Here is a 19,395-nt window from a genome sequence, read left to right as displayed (position 1 = left end):
GTGCAAAGTTTCTTTTTTTACCCTCACCCTTCCCATTATCCTCTACACATTTGAATCTACTACCCCTACCCACCCATTACCCCTCCTGTGCAAACCTCTCATTATCCCACCACTCCCTGCCCTACATCCTTTACCATCCTGCTGATTTCTTATCGTTCTGCTGATTGCTCACCCCTCGCTCAGAAATACTAAAATTTTACTCCCAATTGATCCCTGGTTCCCTAGAAATAACCAATGCCATTTAAGTTCCAACTCACTCCCACCCATTGCACTTGGTGTATCTTTATTTCCCACTTATGCATTTATTTACAATATTGTACCTGATGAAGCTTTATCACAGTGAAATGTATTGCGCCAAACTAAATAAATTCTGTGGGAAAAATGAATTCTCTCTTTCATTTGAGGGATTCCATGAATGCATTGAAAAGCAGGGTAGAATCTGATATTTTTTAATACTACTGTGATTTATTTTGTAAATGAAAATTTTATTTATTTTTATTACCTAGTTTTTCCTTGAGTCAGGTTTTTAGTGATATTGTACGTCAACAAATACCCTTAAATTTATTTTTAAATGTCTAATGCCTGAAATGTAAAGCAATGCCTAATTTACTCGCAATTAGAATGTTAATTTTCATATGAGAGTTGGCTTAGGTTAGTACTCACCATGCCGTGTCCTATCAGCCTCTTCAGCAAGAAGTTTTTCCAGTTTCTCAGGAAAGTGCCGCTTTGCACACCATATGAGTCCAATTATTCCCAGAACCACAGTAACGGTAATTAGGCCCAACCAAAATGGCTCGTGTAACATCCTCTCAGATAATGGCTTATATGGAATTCGTAACATACGTCTCTCACATTTTTGGCCTGGTAAAAGACAGTATTATCAATGGGCAACACTGCTATATCATCACCTTATCCCATAAATTATGACTGATTTTTTATTGAAAAAGACAAGGATATCTTCAACCATAAGTTTATTAAGCCATTGCTCATTTTTATTCAACTTGACACAGACATGTAGCAGCCATCGCTGCACACATCAGTTTAAAGAAGAATCATGTTGGCCGTGGGTCATGAACAGATTTGGGTTATATTTAGTTTGATAGAGTAAAATGAGGATGTGATGTTCAATGACTAGTGGGAAAGAGAAATAAAAAGGAAATTACTTATAAAAAAATGCAAGCAAGGTTTTCATAGCTGAGGACTGACTTTTATCCAATAAGTTAAAATTTTTATTTTACTAATATTACCCAATTTCATTTTCAATATTGATAATGAGGCCAGTTATTGAAGTAAATTTTATTTTAAATATTTCTGAATTCAGGAGCGGATTCAAATTTGAAATAATTTTTCATTGTACGATCAATGCTCATCATCAGAAATAGATTCAGTGAAAATATGGGAAAGGAAAAGAAATTGAAAGAGTGTAAAATAGGTGTGGAAATTTCCCCAGGTTCAAGTAGAGTGATAGCCTGGTCAAAGAATAAAGTGAGTGAGGGCTTATAATTAGGTCTTACTAATAGGGTATATAAATTGAAAATTGTGTCTATTGATGAAAATTTAAATTTCACCAAACATTTCACAGTTATAAAAAATTCCTGATTTTTCCTATCAAATGAGACTCGGAAGAATAGTTGAACAAATTACTCGATTGATTGTTGAGGGAATGATAGATTTAGACAAAAGAGGGCAGCAAAATAGTTTTTGATGGATGAGTACAATGAAGTATAAGGATCCCTTTCTATTTACCTTCCCACCATGCATGGCAGCGGCAAACAAAAGAATGAGGCCCTTTCTCTAAGCAGTCTCCTCTCCCTTCACAAGGGTTATCAGCACAGGGCCTTGGTCTTTCATCGCACGTGACCCCTGTATATCCAGGATAGCAGCTGCAAGTGAATCCGGGCCCCCCTGTCTCTGCGTCACCACTCAGAACACAGAGCCCAAACACACACGGCTCAAGATCACAAACAGTAAGGGCACAGAAGAGACCTGAAACATGGATGATTGTCATATATTAGATATTTTATTTGTCATGGAAATAAGCCGTATAGAGACTCATCAAGCGAATTGAATGTTATTAAATTTGAATTTTCCATGTGTGAGTGTGTGTATCTATTAAAGATTCCCAAGTGTGTTCACACCCATACACCACACATGCCTGAGCCAGGAATGAGCCCAACAGGTATGTGGCCATGCTCACATGGCATGAGAAACAAGATGAGTGCTTTACGGTGGTATCTGCCTGAGCGTACACATCTCACTGCCTTTTTGTAGTCAATGACATCTCTTGCACAATGCCCCTCGTGGGCAAAGGGGCAGATGCTTGTGTTTTTCTTGTGTCATGCCATCAGGAGTGGCAAACAAAAACTGATATCTAGCTTTTCATAGCCAACAATTTTCCCATTGCCACATATGGGTGCATCACCTTATCCCTTTCCTTGGGTCTCACGCACGAGTTTTCTGGAAACCTGCAGTTGCCTACATGGCCTGTCCCAAAAGTAGTAGGATTGAGTGGATTAAAAAAATGTATTGCCAGAATTGATACATTCAGTCAAATTATCTGGGAAGTAGCACTCTTGTGCATCCAACAAGTTTTCCACGCCTTCTGTAAGGCGGTGCCCTTAATGCTGCTAAGCTCCCTCATCATGGCCTGTTGTAATACTTTCACTGAGCTGTGGTGAAATCCTTTCGGCATGGATTTGAGGAGGGGGAAGAGGAAGAAGTCTGGTGGGGCAGCATCAGGGCTGAAGGGTGGCTGAGGCAGGGTTGCCATATTGTGCTGGGGCATATACAGAGTAGCACCCAAAAGTGGTAGGACTGATTTTTTTAAAGGAATTTTATTGACGATATACTTACATCGACTTAATAATCTTCAAATAATGCTCCTTGAGCTGCTACACACTTAGTATAACGTTGCTCCCATTCCCCGTACGCCCGCTGGAAATTTTCTTTGGGGATGCCGTTGATGACCCTCATCGAAGCCTCTTGAACGGCCTTTATCGAGTCAAAACGTAGTCCCTTGAGCTGTCTTTTCATCAGGGGAAGAAGAAGAAGTCCGGTGGTGCCAGATCGGGAGAATAGGGCGGGTGCAGCAACGTGGCAATGCCGTATTTGGCCAGGAGCTGTCTGACGACGAGCGTGCCATGGCACGATTTTCAGCACCATCTTTGCGCACACCTTGGGCATGGCCAAATCCTGTGAAATAATGCGTTGGACGTTGGATGTAGACAGACCCAGCTGGTCTGCAATTTCTTCGCTGGTTAAGCGTCGGTCTGTGTTCAGCAGTGTCCTCACTCTGTCCACATTCGTGTCGGTTCTTGCCGTCGACGGCCATCCGGAGCGATGGTCTTCTTCAACGAGCTCCCTACCCTCTTTAAACAACTTGTGCCACTCAAATACTGTGGAACGGCTTAAGGCAGTGTCCCCATAAGCCTGCTTGATCATATCGAGGGTCTCAGTTGCCGTCTTCCCGAGTTTCGCACAAAACTTCACGGAATAACGTTGCTCTAAATTCAGATTCATTTTGTTTTTCGACGCGGACAAAAAACTTGCTTCACTAAAAATGGTGTCCTCACTCAACAACAGCCCGCAGGCAACTGAAGTTGGTGTCGGTCTGTTGCTAAGAGCCCCCTCCACCATACCCTGCCAGGCAGACCCCCGTCCACCTCTCCGTTCGCGCCAGAGAAAATCAGTCCTACCACTTTTGGGTGCAACCCTGTAGTCCATTACTCAGAGGGCACTTGCAGAACCAACTTCACACACACCTTTCTCATGCCTTGCATGTGCCTCAGGCAATAATTAGTGCAGAGTTTCTCCACCATTAACATTTTTAGAGACATAGAGGGTGAATGGCTAGTAGATAGTGCTAAAATGCTTTCCATTTTTGGGACTATAACCTATCATGCCCACAGCCAAGTATGATTAATTAGGGATTCCTCCCTATATCATTGACTCCTGTTGGAATTTCCTAAGATAATCAACCCATCATGAACTCCTCAGCAAATGAAACACACAATGGATCATTATTTATGTAGCATTCTTGGCCTACCAGTATCATTCATATCATACTATCTTGGTGGTGATTCACTCTCCATTCCCAGTGGATTTTAGGGAGATAACCGACAGCTGAGGTCATTTCCAACCTCTCCATTCCTAAACAGGAGTACAAGCTGATGGGAAAGATGGGAACTGCACAGTTGCAGGTCATTTTCCCTTCACTTAGTCCCAGGAGGGGTACAGAGTGGTGCCTGTATGGTGACTATCCAACTCTGAATACCAGAACTGTGCCCAACCTTTTACACTCGATTGAAAACCCAAGGCATGGATTGTCTTGGAAAACTGACTTCAAAAATAGAGTTGGCTTGCAATTTCCACCAAATCAGTGTCCACCCTACCCATATACCCAAACGTCATAATTCATTTGAATTGTTTGATTTTCCAATTATGACATTTGGCCTCCAAAACATGATGCCAACCTTTCTAAAAGATTAATATATGATGTGCTTATAGGTCTTTTGTTTACATAGGCCTACATTACAAAGAGGAAAACATTAATCATTTAAGAGAGCTTATGGCCACCTGAAGGAGTACTTGACTGTCAAAAATTGAGTCAAGTATGGTTTTGGTGTTGAGGAAGTTCAATGGCAGCTTCAAAGGAGAATGACAGAGAGTTGGGGATCAACAGAAATTCTTTCTCAACCTTAAAAAACACTGCATTTCCAGAGTGGCTGTAGCGGCGGTGATTTGATTTGCCCACCTTGATTGCCCAGCCATATGAGACAGAGCCTTTCCAGAAATAAGTGCTGACTTCCATACACAATCTGTCAAACCCTAGGATCCAGCAAAGAGCCTCCTAGGTGTCAGCGCACATTGTTGGGCCATCCATGAGGAAGAACTGCCACAAGTGGTCCTGCTCCAGCATCCAGTGCATGAGATATAAGGTGACCCAACATGTATATATCATCACCTGCTGGAAATTAACCTTGGAATGATGACAAATTTAGCCCTATCCACTCTGCTCTTGTTGAACCACTACCTAGCAGCCACAGTAATCGCTATATATTGATCTAAGTACATAATATTCACTATTCGCTAGGTTTTTTCTTGCTTTTACAAATTCAGTTGCCTTACTGTTTAATGAATATTTTTGCAACAGTTGCTAAATATCTTTTTTATTTAATTTTACAAGATGCCGTGACTATTTTAAGAGATATTTAGGAAGTATTTGTGATTCTTTTGTGTGTTTTTATTTATTCTTGTAATATACCAACGGTACTTTTGCCTATACATTAGTGCACTTCAATATTTAGTTTGTATGCACTTGGCCGTTTTTTGATTCAAGGCACTTTATGCTTCAGCCATGAGGGTGATGTAGCAGTCATCAGATTTTAATTACTTTGTGCATTCCTACTAGCCTTCATATGTTGCAGATGGCCATGCCGCAATGAGGCCAGCGGTAGCTGGTAACAGAGACCAGCACTCACCTCTCACATCTTTTGTGTAATAATGCAATTGGTGAATAAATGCATGCTATTTGTAAATTACAATCTTTCTCTGGTGAGCCAACCCAAGGTATGATACTGGAATGGAAGAAGCTATGGGACACTGCTTCAATAAGTTTCTGGAAAGATCTTGCCTTAGTGGACTCCGTCATATGAAAGGGTGGAGAGAGAAGGATCAAAGTGAGTAAAAGATTTCTTATACCCACTTTTCAACTCAACTGATTGAACTCTGGGAGAAACAGTAGCAAACCAACACAGGCCATTAAAACATTTACCAGTGTAGTATCCTTTGCATTGACAAGTTCTTCTTCCATGCATCCCTGGCCCTCCTACGCACTTCCCTCCATGGAGACATGGGTTTGGGTGACATGACTCCACGCTAGGTATTTTGCGCTCTCCCAAAGCCGATGAAGACAATTCATTTTCATCCCCATTTTCCTTTGATTTTGGTCCATACTTTGAGCAATGCAAAAGCTTCATTTTGTAATTTGGATCTGGAGAGTAAAATGTTATAGTTAGCATTCAATATTTACAATCAAATAAAACAATAATAATATTGACAGATCTTACTCGTGCTCATCTTATTAAAGAAGTTGAATGACGCACAAACCATGTTTTTGTTCCTGAAAGGTGAACTTTTACCATTGTCATTTCTATTATCTACAGTGGAAGGCTCCTTCATTCCTGACTTAGGGTAACCCAAAAGGCATACAATATGAAGTGTATGCAACCCTCATTAAAAAGAAATAATTCATGAATACTTCCTCATATAATGTGTTTAAATGTTATGGTAAATGCTTTGGAAACGTATTTATTTGGTATTTTTTATTGTTTTCCTGCCTCAGGATACAGAATTATTAGGGTTATACAAAAATTTGATATGAAGCAATTGCTAGTAGTGAAGAAAATGCTTATTTGATCATCAAGCATAAAAACTGTATGGTTTACTCTCTTAAAGTCATTTATGTAAGTAAATACAAATAAACTAAAATTTAACTCTTTGCAGAGAATGACCCAATATCTTTTAGATTAAAGCTGACATCCCTGGAAATTTTCTTGGAGCAAAAAGTATATTTCAAATAATATCTTCACAAATTCCAGAATTGTGAAAAAATACATCATTAAAAATTAGTGGAAAAATAATTTACTTTTGAATGATACCAATTACGTTGTTGAACCATCAATAATGCATGAAAAATGTCTAATAAATAAAGATTAATCCTGATTGGGCTAGGGCGTAAACGTTGCAAGAATCCTCTTCAATCCAGCATGGTAATACCCCTCGAACGCCCCTCTAATCAACTATTCTCCCAATGCCTAGCTTCCTCACACTCCTTACACCACCTCTGTCCTTCCCTAATTCCTTCAAAGTAAATAAAATGCCCTCTGATTGCAAGGGAATTAGGAATGGAGCATTTGGTATGGCGGGAATGGCAACTACTAGTACCCCACCTCATCACCATCTCTTCATTTACCTACCACCGCATTCCGATTCCCCATCACTATCAAATGTTTCCCTGCAGGAACACACGCGATTATGTCCTCTAACTGATCGTATATCCTATCAACCTCTTCTTCCATATGGTTGCTCGGTGGCATGTATACCTGAATAATAACCAAGTTCATCGGTTCTGCTTTTATCTCTATTAGTAATAATCCATCCCCTACCTGCTCTATGTTGACTAAGCTTCTTCCCACCACTTTATTCAATATTATGGTAATCCCTCCTTGGCTCTCGCCCCTGCTGCTGTATATTATTCTATAATTATCAATCCAGTAATCCCCGCAGTCCTTCCATCTCACCTTGTACAAACCTAAAATATCTAAATTTCCTCTATCCATCTCTTGCTTAATAATCAGTGATTTTCCTGTCGTCAACATTGTCCTAATATTCCAAGTTTATATTCAAACTGAATTGGTCTTTTTTGCGTCTTCTGTCCTGCTGCTGTTGGTTTTCCCTTGTAGGGGTTTCGTGGGACGACGACCGCGGAAGCCTTGCCTCCCCCGCTGCCGGGCACGACATATGGCCGATTGGGCCGAGCCCCGTAGTTGCCAGGACTCAAAATTTCCTTATAGTCCATCATGTAAATCTTGGGAATGATAATTGAGGTGGTTTCCCGTTGTATTCCTCAATAGTGTTTTTAACATGACACCATTACTTACTGGCCGCCCCACTGGGGTCAGACGCCATTGCTCCGCCTCACTGAGGAACAGACTCTGTGTGGAATACCTTTCGTCTTGCTCCTAACCTTCGACCTATCTGGCATGGGTGACCCTACCAGGAGCAATTATTATTACTCCCGCCAGCACAGCTCTAGGGGTCATCGGAACGCTCAAGCCCTTCCACCACGTCAAGGTTGTAGTCCGGGGACGGGAGATATATATATATATATATATATAAATATATATATATATATATATATATATATATATATATTTATTTATTTATTTATTTATTTATACCCCACCCGTCGCAGTCACGGGACAAACGACACATGTTGTCACTGACCAGCCTCCACTCTCACGATGGCGTTCAGCCGCAGCGTGGCCCCGACCTCTGCCCTCTGCACCACCGTGATGGAGTTGAGGTAGGAGGTGAGCGAGAGCACGGAGCCGGGCGAGGGGCAGAGCACCCACGTGGAACCGCCGCCACGGCCCGAGTATCGGTCGCGCACCTCGAGGTGGGGGGGCTGGCGGCACGACCCCTCCACGGCCAGCGGCGGGGCGCTGGCGTTCGCCGCCACGGCCCCGTCCTCCGACGAAGCGACGGCCACGTCCACGAGGCGAATGCGGACGACGTGGCCGTGAGGGGCCAGGAGGCGCTGGGCGAAGCGCACGCCGGCGGGGGGCTCGTCCGGGTAGTTCAGGTGCAGCAGAGGCCCCCGGGTGTTGTTGCCCAGGACTATAACGTGCTCATCCGAGTTCCCGCCGTCCACTGTGGAAACGCAACGAGCGACAGCAAGAAAATACACGCCATGGAGGAGAGTCACAGCGATAAAAAAACATCTTCATGCACGAGTACCGACATATTGAAATGAAATAAGTAACTCCTACTCACACTCTATTTGTAACACGACTTATGTTTCGAAGTTGGTCTTCATCATCGGGTGCTCCCCACAGAAGACAACTTTGAAAACTATATAGCTTCAGAGCAGGGAAGGGGGTGTTGTTCATAGTGCGCGGTTTGGAGGGGTTAAGAGAAGTTTAAAATGTAGATGGGAGGGAAAGGGAAGTACAACTTTCGGTGTCAATCGTTGGCTGCAATGGGGGTTTGTTTGGAAGAGTTTTAGATCTAGAAAGGGCGAGTTTAATTAGAAAGTTGATCCTTGAAACGGCAACATTTTAAAATTTCTAATTGATCTAATGCCTCGAGTAAATGCAATATGACCTTTATTGTCACTTTCCAGTCACTTTTTTGTCACATTCGATAGGGCGCTTTGCAAGTAGGGATGCCCCTTCATTCTTTCTCTGAATTCCCGTCCCGTTTGCCAAGTGGAACATAAAATTACGCCGGAGACAACAGATTTCACGAGTGGCAGGTTGTATCCTACAGCTGCACACGCGGTAGTGCCAGGGATGCAATTGGTGAGACTATTTCAAAGGTAAATCGCTGTAAAAGCAGTAAATCTTGTTTTGTTCATGATCGCTAATTGTTAGAGAGAAATCGAGTAATTGAGGTTTTAGACAATTCGATACCTACTGTATACGTCTCTAATTATTCGGATGCATTGAGTGTCGTCGGATTAATAAAAATACCTGGGCCAAAAGTGAACTCAAGTACCACTTACCTCGCCAAAGGGTTTAGCTTAACCGATGGAAATCGAGACCGTTCCCTTCTAGACTCACAACTTAGACATTCAAGTGAGATATGAATGGAGAAGCAATACACACGCTATATAATGCTAAATCGGAAAAATTAAATTTAAGATGTATAGAAGAAAGAGCAAAGAACTGAATATGGCAAGGATTTGCACTTTACGCGAACATTACACAATATTTTGTATTATTGAGTACCCTGAAAGCTCCCGTTATGGTGTGTGGCCGGGGGGGGGGGGTGTGAATAGACACCGGACTAATTTTGACCTAAATATGACCCTACCGATACCGACAATGATATTCTGATCCCTTGTCTTTCGTGGAAAAAACGAAATCTTAAACCTATCAGTTCTGCACCTGATCTCTCTAATGGTATTGACATGATCTCTCATGCCGTAGTACGATGGGTGTAATAATAAATTTTCCACACCATCACTGCTAAAGACGCCCTTCCAATGTATGCCAAAGACTTAATCTGCAATTCAACCTTCTCTCCGTGAGTAATTCCCAGCCTAGCTGGTCCGATATTTTGAGTGGAAGGATTCGACGTTCGAAGGAGTCTCATTCGAATAAATATCAGGAAGAGTAAATAGACTCCTCAACAGCATTGGTTTGGCACCAAGTGGCATGTTAATATGGCAATTGAATAAAATACCTTTCAGATATATTATTTTTATCATTTGATCCAAATCTTTACAATATCATCAACTCGCCGTTACTATACTAATCGATTACGGAGTCTCTCAAAGCGAAACGGTCCTTCTGAAGTTGAATGCTCTGCTCAACCTGTCAAAAGAGATCCATTTTACCCTCGCCGCTATGCAGATTCCAAATTCTATTAATATGGGACTATACACTCCCAGGAAATCAATGCTGCAAAAATTTACATGCATATAGGAATATTTAATTATGCTCCTTAACTTTGTATTCAACACACATATATTACACTTACATACACAGCATAGAATTGTATCTAAAGCAGGAAGATAAAATTACGAAAACATAAGTTTCGGAGACGCAAAAAGGTGCTCATACCATACAGCACGAAATACATCTCATTTGAAAAGTTACAATAATTGGCTCGATAGCAATATTTTAAGCAGCAAAAACACGATAATCATATGAGAAAGAGTGCCGATGCATTTGCTCCATCATGATTACAATGAAGGGACGCCGGTCAAACTATCAGTTATCAATTGAAGTAATTTACCGCCCGTTTCATAGTTTTAGGCACGCATGCCGTGCGACTGTCGACGCGAGTAAGAGGCGAGATGTGGAGGCACACTGACCTGCCCTGAAAGTGGCCTTGAATCCTTTTCCCCGGGGCTTATCCCCGGTCCACAGCCTGACCATGAGCCGGTCGCCATCAGAAAGGAAGACACCGCCGCCGAGGTGGCGTAGAGTGAGGGGCGGCGGCTGGTTGAGGGCCCAGGCGGGCTCGGCGGGACCCTCCTCCTGCCCCCCTTGGTCCCCGGCCGTGGGGGTGGCGAAGGGCCGAAAGGGCCGCCGCCCCGCGGCCCCCAGCCACAGTTCCACTCCGCCCCCTTCCAGCACCTCGCCCTCCGAGAACTCCAGCCAGACGTGTCTGCCGGCTGCGGAGGACAAATGGAAGCGTAGGTTCAATGGTGCCGTTGACCCGCATATACTATGTACTACTAGCATGTATTTCATGTCAATTAAAGAACGCCTCGGTCGATTATCCCGATTCAAATCTCACCGCAGCAACAGCCAACAAGTGTGGCTATCATTGATTTATCTTTTTTATACGACTATCAACGGTTCATAAAAAAGTATTTCGACTAAAGAGAAGCGCATTGTTTTCATAAACCTTTGAGGAGAGTACTCCTTACCAGTTCTCCCCGCCTTAGGGCCATTCTCATCCACTCACCGGGTGCCAGGAGTGTCGTGGTGCAGTCGAGGCGTGGGATGAGAGCCATCGGGTGATTGGGACTGGTGAGCACACCGTTCGCCTCCCCGGCGGTGCCCTGGCTCGCCGTGAGCGTCTGCGATGGACAGCCGGACACGTCCACGGCATGCCAGACAGCAGAGAAGCCGGCGCCGGAGACGGAGTAATCGGACCGGAAGAACACCTCGGCGGAGTTGGTGTCGGAGACGAAATCAAACCTGGAACATTAGAGGCGCACTTTGTGTAGGGATGCCATCGCGAGGTTGCTGCTACGCACGAGGGACACACCGCTGAAGGTGAACGCCTACATTGTGATAAAAAAGGTTCGTTCGACCGAGCGACCGTTTTAGTGCTAACATCCGCCAGCGGGACAAGTGAAAAATGCGTGGGGTAATGAAGTTAAATGTATCCCCTTAGGAAAAATAACACTATGAAGTTATTGTTTTACATATAAATATGTGGTTCTTTTAAATCGTATTTAAATTGAATTATTTATATAAATGCTATTTATTTACATCATCTGAAAAATATATGAATTTATTTCCAAACTATACAAACAATTCCACGTTAATATTACAGTAATATTCATAATTTATGCAAAATAATAAATTAGAAAATAAAAATTTAAAATACATCATACAAAGTAGAGATTTCATATATTTTTAAGAGGAACAATACAATACACACAACATTTTTAAAATAAATTATATCGTTTCAAAAAATATCCTATGTTTAAGCCGACATATTGGCCCGCCACACTTTTCGCCCGGGAGGTAAAAGCCGATGTACATTATCCCGCCGCCTCACTAAAGGGGAATAAAATAAACACTAGAAATAAAAAAATAATAAGCCTTATGTTTTGAATTAGACTGCCACCCTCCAATGCAAGGTTTGTGAATGTATCGCCAACCACTTTTCTCTGACGTGTGCTTGAAGTGCTGAATTCCGACCGTCGGTTAGTGTACGCCTGATCGCGGGTCGCATTAATATATTTTAGTTTATTTATTTGCTTCAGTACCCTACAACCTACCGCTAGGGTGTGTGGCAAGAGATGAATCATGAAACACATCAGACTAATTTTAGCCCGAATATGACCCTACCGCGGTCGGACAATGCTATTCTGATCCTTTATATTTCGTGGAATAAATGACATCTTAAATCAATCTGTTCTACATTTGATCACTCTAATTTTATTGACTTGTTCTCTCATGCCGTAGTACAATGGGTGTAATAATAAATTTTCAACATCACTGCTCAAGAGACGTCCTTCCAATTCATGCAAGAGCTTCAATCTGTAATTTAACCTTCGCTGCGCTCCATATTGGCATTGATTAGATTGAAACAGTGCACACCATTACTAATGAAAATTAGGCGATGCGGAAGATGTACGCTCTACTCGTACCGAAGGTCTTGACGGGCCACCAAAGGCAGAACCAATTGTCTGCTTGCAAAAACCTCCGGCAACGGCATCGCGACGATTACCCAACCCCCTTGCAGTCCCGATTCGACACCAGCCAACTATTTCATATTCCCATTAGTGAAATCATCCATCCACCATGGGACCTTAAGTGTCGTCAAAGGAGTCTGCACACGTACCCTCATGGACCTTCCGGAAACCGACTAGCAGGGAGCATTCGAGTCGTGGAATGGCCGCTGGCAAAAGTGTACCGACGCTCATTAGGGATGTACTTCGAGGAACTTTGAGGTATTGTAACAATATCTGAAACACATCTATTTTTGCGAAACTCTTTCCGATACTAATTAAACAAAAAATGCACAAATGTAGGCTCATCCAGCGTCAAGTACATATAATCTGCACGCCATTGATTGCCATGAAAAATATCATATACGTTGAGAGTGGAATGATATTAGCTGCTTCAGGGTTTTCGAGCGATCAATGATTAAATACCCGAAGTGAGAAAAACAAGAAGGGAACATGAAATACGAAGAGATACATAACTTGCATATGCATCTACATAATCCCCTACAGTTATTTTTATCTATGCCACATATTTCTAGCTTTGCGAGTAGTTTATTATGAGGTACTTTGTCGATAGTTGTCTTAATATCTAGAAAAATCGCGTCCACTGGAAAATTACTCTCTCCAGAAATAAGAATATCATGAACAAAAAGCGAAAGTTGTGTTTCGCAGGATCTACCTTTTCGGAAACCGTACTGATTTTTCATTAATAACTCCTGACTATCGAGGTGTCTTATAATCGAACTAGCGACTAATTGTTCCATAACCATGCACGAAATGGATTTGAGGGGAATAGGTCTGCAATTACTCGGTTCCTCCTTGTCTCCGTTTTTAAATATTGGTGTTACGTTAGCCGTTTTCCAATCTCTGGGAACCTTGTGGTCTACCAGCGACTTCTTAAATATGATTTATAGATACGTCGCGATTTCCAAAGCTAGATCCTTAAATGTACGAGCGGGTATTTCATCGGGTCCGGAGGATTTATTAGGATGGACATTTTTCAGCAAACGTCCTTTTCCATTTCATGAGATTACAATTTTGGGCATCGGTTGGCCGGCTCGATTTGGTAAGCGATCGGAGTTATTCGGTGAGATATTGCTGAAAACGCTTTGAAAGAAGAACTTTAACAAGTCAGCCTTTTCTATAATGTTGATATCTCTTTCGCTTTTATCATTTTTGAGTGAATTAACAGTTGACGTATTTTCCTGAATCTCTCTGACGTACGACCAAAATATTTCCTGATTCCCTTTCAAATTTTCCACTAATCTTTTCATTTTGAATTCGCGTAACGATTTCCGAAAAATATTCTGGGCATATCCCTGGATATCTTATAATCATCAGCGATCTCATTATTTTTGTAACGAGAGATATCAACCCAAATAGTTTTTATTACGGCGTGACATTGCCTTCGACGTCGCAATGCCTGTCTAACATCCGCGTTTTACCATCTGGGTTCAATGTTATCTTCTATAAATTTACTGGGAATTAACTTGTTGACTGTTGAGTGCGTGATGTCAAGGAAGTGATTCCGCGTATTCTTAGTATTGCGGTGATTACTGTTTATCTAAAAACTTGCAAATTGATTCTGTAGCACACACTTTTGGCCAGTAAATTTTCCTTTTAGGCTCCATATTTCGGACCCCATCTAGCGGAATCTTAGCATTTATTGCCCTGAGGTCACCACTTTTCTTTTATATTTTCTATAGCTAAGACTTTTTCGGGAATATTTTTTGCTGATAAATCAAGATTATCATCGCCCCTATTTGATGAAGTGACACGTTGATGCAAGTTCAACGTCAAAGAATTCAATGGCGATTCGCAGATATATTCGTCTTTACCGCCCGTTTTAAAACTACATGTGCTCCAGCCAATAGATGGGACATTGAAATCTCCACCGATTATAACGCCGTGATCGTCGTGTTGGGATTAGAAACCTTTGATTGTCTGATCTAATTCTAGCAATGAATTGTCTCTGCCAACTAGCGGTCTATAAAATGCGCATGCATATATTCTTTTATTTGATGACTTTTAATTGAGCTCTAAACGCTTTCCAAACAATTACCTGGAATTACCTCGGTCCTGCTGACGCAAGAATTTTTAACAACAATGAAGACATCGCCCCCGATTACATTTACCCGGTCGTTTCCGCGACCGGAAAAGGATTTTGGGAAAATTTCACCATCGGCAATATCAGAGGAAGACCAGCTTTCTGTCCCAATAATTATATATACACCTGTGCTATGATATACGAATAAGGCGATGAGTTTCTGCGGCTTTGTCATTTAAACTTCGGCAATTAGAAATGAATAAATCTACATCTACAAAATGCTCCGTACTCCTTAAGGGCGTGTGGCGTGGGGCGTTAGTTCACCATCCGGAAAAGAGAACAAAACCACATGCAAAACCAGCACGTCCATGCAAACCCATACCCACAGTGGCGCATACATCAATACAAAAATCCATTCAACTTACGTGCATGAAAATACATATACTATTAACTTACAAATAATTGCACCTTAGGATGCAGTTAAAAATTTATCCAGTAAAGTGCAAGCAGATAATGTGTATTTGAAAATAATAACATAGAAAGTGCACCTTACTGCGATCTAATGAACCCAACATCAACTTATGTTCTTCCTATATACTTCCAGACTCAGATTTTACAACATTTCTTGCCATCGATGAACAAATATACAAATTTACACGCAAAAATAATAACAGAGTCAAAATAATTGGCGGTGACTTTAACTTGTTTGGTAATCGGTTGGGACAGCAATAGCGTTAAATCTCGGATCAGCGATCGCGAATCTTGTAATTTTCTAATTAAAATTGATTCAAAGAAACCCCCTCCGCCAAGCAGTACGCATGCCCTCTTGTGGAGAGAACGCATTTGACTTATTATTAGGGGCAATAAGTGCTCTTGGCTGCAGGTCGTGGCCCATGTTGGCACCAACAACGTCCCGGACCGTGGATCTGAGGAGGTCCTCCGTTCCCTCAGGGAACTGAGCTCCGAGGTGAAGTGCGTCCAGGGTTTTCGGCTGCGACTAACGGTCTGCAGCATCGTTCCGAGGGAGGATCGCGGGTCTCTGGTTTGGAGCCGAGTGGAAGGCATAAACCAGAGACTATCGAGATTCTGCTCGGACATAGGAGCCTCCTTCGTCGACCTGAGACCAACCCTCCGATCTTGCAGGACTCCCCTTAACCGATCTGGGGTCCATTACACGGCGGAAGCGGCGAGTAAGGTAGCGGATAGGATACTCGACCACTGTAGGCCTTTTTCAAAAAAAACTTCGGGCAAATAATGAAGCAACATAAAAAGAGATGGGGATGGGGTATTCCTCCGATTTGAGCATTCAGCAACTGACCAGGTGGCCTGGGTTCGATTCTAGTGGATTTCTCCGAGCACTCTCAGCTTCCCCCAACCTGCAAGACTTTTCGGTTACCAGGGCTTTCTGAGAAGTACAAGGAAAGGGAAGTCTGCCAATTCTATTGATGAGTGGATTTCACACACCGTGCTGCGTTTAGTGCCAGCTGAACTTTACCCTCCAGTCTGCCTTAGGATTGATTGATGGCACAACTGAAGAAACTTGGAACATAATGGATGAACCTCATTGGATGGATCAACACAATATTCTAAAAAACGTTTGGCAGATAATGTCAGGTTTTAAGATATTGTAAATGTGCATACATGCCAGGGTGGAAATTGTGAATGTACCCTGGCATGAAGAGGACTATAATGACAGTTTAGAAGGGTCAGGGAGAAAGAAAGGGAATAAGGGAAGGTAATAAGGGAGCATATGTATTCATCTATTTAGCTATTGTACTTTAATTTCCACATAACTGGGTATAGTTGCAAGTGACACAATCCAGGGGCCCAAGTCTGTAACTTGTTTCTGCTGAGAAATGTGCTTCTAAAACCCTCAAAACGGGAGTTAGCCAGAAAGATTAGACATGCAAACAGAATATACGTAAATGGAAATAGCTTAGGTCCAGGGATATATGATTGCGAAAATAGAAAAGGCATTAAAGGATTTGAAATCTAATGAGTCTGTAGGAATAGATAACTTTCTAGTGGAACTATTCAAAGGTCAAGGAAATGGTCTGAGGCATCCATTTGATAGCACTATAGAACTATAATTGTGATTTGGGACGCAGCTAGAGTGGTTCTCAGGAACATCAACAAAAGGATGGAGAGTAGGGCAAATGATTACTTAGGGGATGATAAGTGTGGGTTTAGGAAGGGGAGAGGTACGCGTGATGCCATTGCAGCAAAGAGTTCACTAATTGAGAGGAATATTGAATACCATGAGAACACATTTGCCTGTTTCATAGATAGGGAAAATGTATTTGATAGAGTAGATTGAGAAAAACTAATCGATATATTGTCGAAAATAGGAGTAGATTGGAGGAATAGGAGGCTAATTCGCAAACTGTATATGTCTCACACTACCCAGGTGCGAGTTGGGGATCTATTATAGTCTGAATGGGCAGTGTTAGGGAAGAGGGATCTCATTTTCACTGGTGACTTTTAATGTGTCTGTCGAGGAAATAGTAAACGCGGCAGAGGAAGAACTAAATATAGAAATGAAAGTTTTTGGGGTCGGTTAGGTTTACTGACGATCGAGCCTTATTTTGCCAGTAAGCAAGCATTGCTGAGTGAATTAGAAATTCTGTGCAATAGGTAGGGGATGGGAACCAATATAAATAAAACAAAGGTTATATGGTTTTTGAGAAAGATGAAATGTAAGTTGTATATGAAAATAGGTGCTCATATACTTGAGCAAGTGAAACAGTTCGAGCACCTTGGAAATACATTGGGCCAAGATGATCCAAGTAGTTGTTAAAAGAAGGACTGTATTCGAAAAAGAAGCATTAATGTGGAGGAGAGAATTAATGACAGGGACTTCGAGTAAGGATATTAAGAAGATGCTGGTTACAACTTTGATCAGGAGCGTAGTTTTGTACGTTGCAGAAACATGGTAATTGAAGCAGGATGATTGGAGGCTTTTGAAATGTGGGTGTGGAGAAGGATGGAGACGGTGAAGTGAACCGAGAAGAAAACAAATGATTCTTCAAAGTTCTAGCATGGTATTGGGCGAGGAGAGGGGTTTGTTGGGAGAAATCCTAAGGAGGCAGGAAAAAAGGATGAAGGGCGTATTGATCGGCAGTGTGATGTGAAAGGCTGTAATAGAGGGGGAGAATGTAAGGCAAACGAGGAAGGGCAGGAATAAAATAAAGATGTTTGACAGAATGAAAGGAGGAAGGAAGTAAATGCAGGGTATTCATATGTGTGTGTGTGCTAGGGACCAATGTAAAATCCAAAACCCCACCATTAATTTGTCAATATCGTGCATTTTCCCATTATCCCAAATGGCTTTCAAGACATTCCTCCAAAAACTTACATAACTTCGATACAAGTGCTGAGCAATAACTCTGAGTATCTTGTTGTTGCCCCGAGATTAGCCTCTGCCATGCATCATAATTGATGTCTCATGGAGCTCATAGAATTCATTTATGAAGACTTAATACCTCTCCAGATCCGTTGTGTGCGAGCCACACCACCGCTCGGCACGTCCCGGTCCCGCCGACTTGGTCACCTCCCTGACCTCCACGTAGTCGTACAGACAGTCCGGCTGGTCCTCCAGGTCCAGCGTCGTGAAGCGAATAAATAGGCGGTTCTTGAGGGGGCACACGATGATGATCCTCGCCCTCACTTCCGGGGGATAGCGTTCAGGATACCCGGGCGAGGTGACCACGCCCGAATCGCCCTCCAGGACGAGGTCCTTCATGACCAGGGGCGGCGACCAAGACTCCTGGTCACCGCCCCTGGAGGTGGGCACGAGGGCGGGAGGAAAAGAGGCAGGGTAGGCATTGGCCTTGAGGTCGATCATCTCTGTGCTGCGACCCGCTCCACCTATGGCGGAATTCAGAGAGGAGATATTAGGAAAACAGGTGGCAGGTCATTCCACAAGAATTTGGAACCATTTGGCTTATCAGTAAGTACATCGACAGTTGATTCGCACCCAAATGGACCCAGTTACAATGCACAGTTGATGCACGCAACTTAAAATCGTCCGAGCACACTCAAACTCGCAGCCTTTTCATCAGCTGACGATCGAAGTCCTACTACCACCGTGCAGGGGCGTAGCGAAAGAGATAAACATTCATGGCGATTTACCGGATCCCAGTTATTTTCACTCCTCCAAGTACATAAATCGTTTTCATGCTGATTCCTCTTTAGAATTTTCAGAGACAACAAATATCTGGCTTTTGTTTAGCCGAGGAAGCGTACTCTCTTTGATTTATTCGTTCCGTGCCGTACATTACTCGCACACTTCTATTGACCCCGCTCCTTTGGTGTCAAACATGCTACTCTGTCTCAGAGGCGACTGATTTTATCCCTGGCCAGGATTATCTCTTCAACCAGATTCATTCACGACTTCCTCGCCCACTGATTTATTTCAAACCATTCACCCTCTTTTTCTCGTTTATTACATTCATGATTTTCACTCTTATTCATTTTCTCTCCCTCTGTCAAGATAACAAAACCAGCGATTAGCACTTGTCTTTTGTACTTGCCTGTCGAGAGCTGAATTCATTCCACATTAATTCATTACCCCCATATCACCCCCCTCCTCTCTCTCTCACCCTCCTCTGTTTACTGCTCGAACACTCCTCAAATACCTCCAAATACA

The 19,395-nt window shown here is 42.5% G+C and overlaps 1 protein-coding gene across 1 annotated transcript in view; it reads right to left on the bottom strand.

Annotated features, from left to right (window-relative positions):
* The window catches only part of LOC139696479 (uncharacterized), a 434,479-nt gene that overhangs the window by 52,203 nt on the left and 362,881 nt on the right, over window positions 1-19,395 (bottom strand). Inside the window, exons 12-18 of the mRNA XM_071595264.1 lie at window positions 18,230-18,614; window positions 11,203-11,438; window positions 10,604-10,906; window positions 8,008-8,433; window positions 5,774-5,992; window positions 1,747-1,986; window positions 664-861 (exon numbers count right to left, since the gene is read on the bottom strand). Of these exons, the coding sequence (XP_071451365.1) occupies window positions 664-861; window positions 1,747-1,986; window positions 5,774-5,992; window positions 8,008-8,433; window positions 10,604-10,906; window positions 11,203-11,438; window positions 18,230-18,614 (2,007 nt within the window). The remainder of the gene's footprint in view (window positions 1-663; window positions 862-1,746; window positions 1,987-5,773; window positions 5,993-8,007; window positions 8,434-10,603; window positions 10,907-11,202; window positions 11,439-18,229; window positions 18,615-19,395) is intronic.

Source organism: Hetaerina americana, unplaced genomic scaffold (assembly GCF_022747635.1).
Source record: "Hetaerina americana unplaced genomic scaffold, ioHetAmer1.1.p SCAF_7, whole genome shotgun sequence".
Classification (NCBI taxonomy): domain Eukaryota; kingdom Metazoa; phylum Arthropoda; class Insecta; order Odonata; family Calopterygidae; genus Hetaerina; species Hetaerina americana.
Note: the sequence above shows the minus strand (reverse complement) of the source record. Positions and strands in the feature narration are given on the sequence as shown.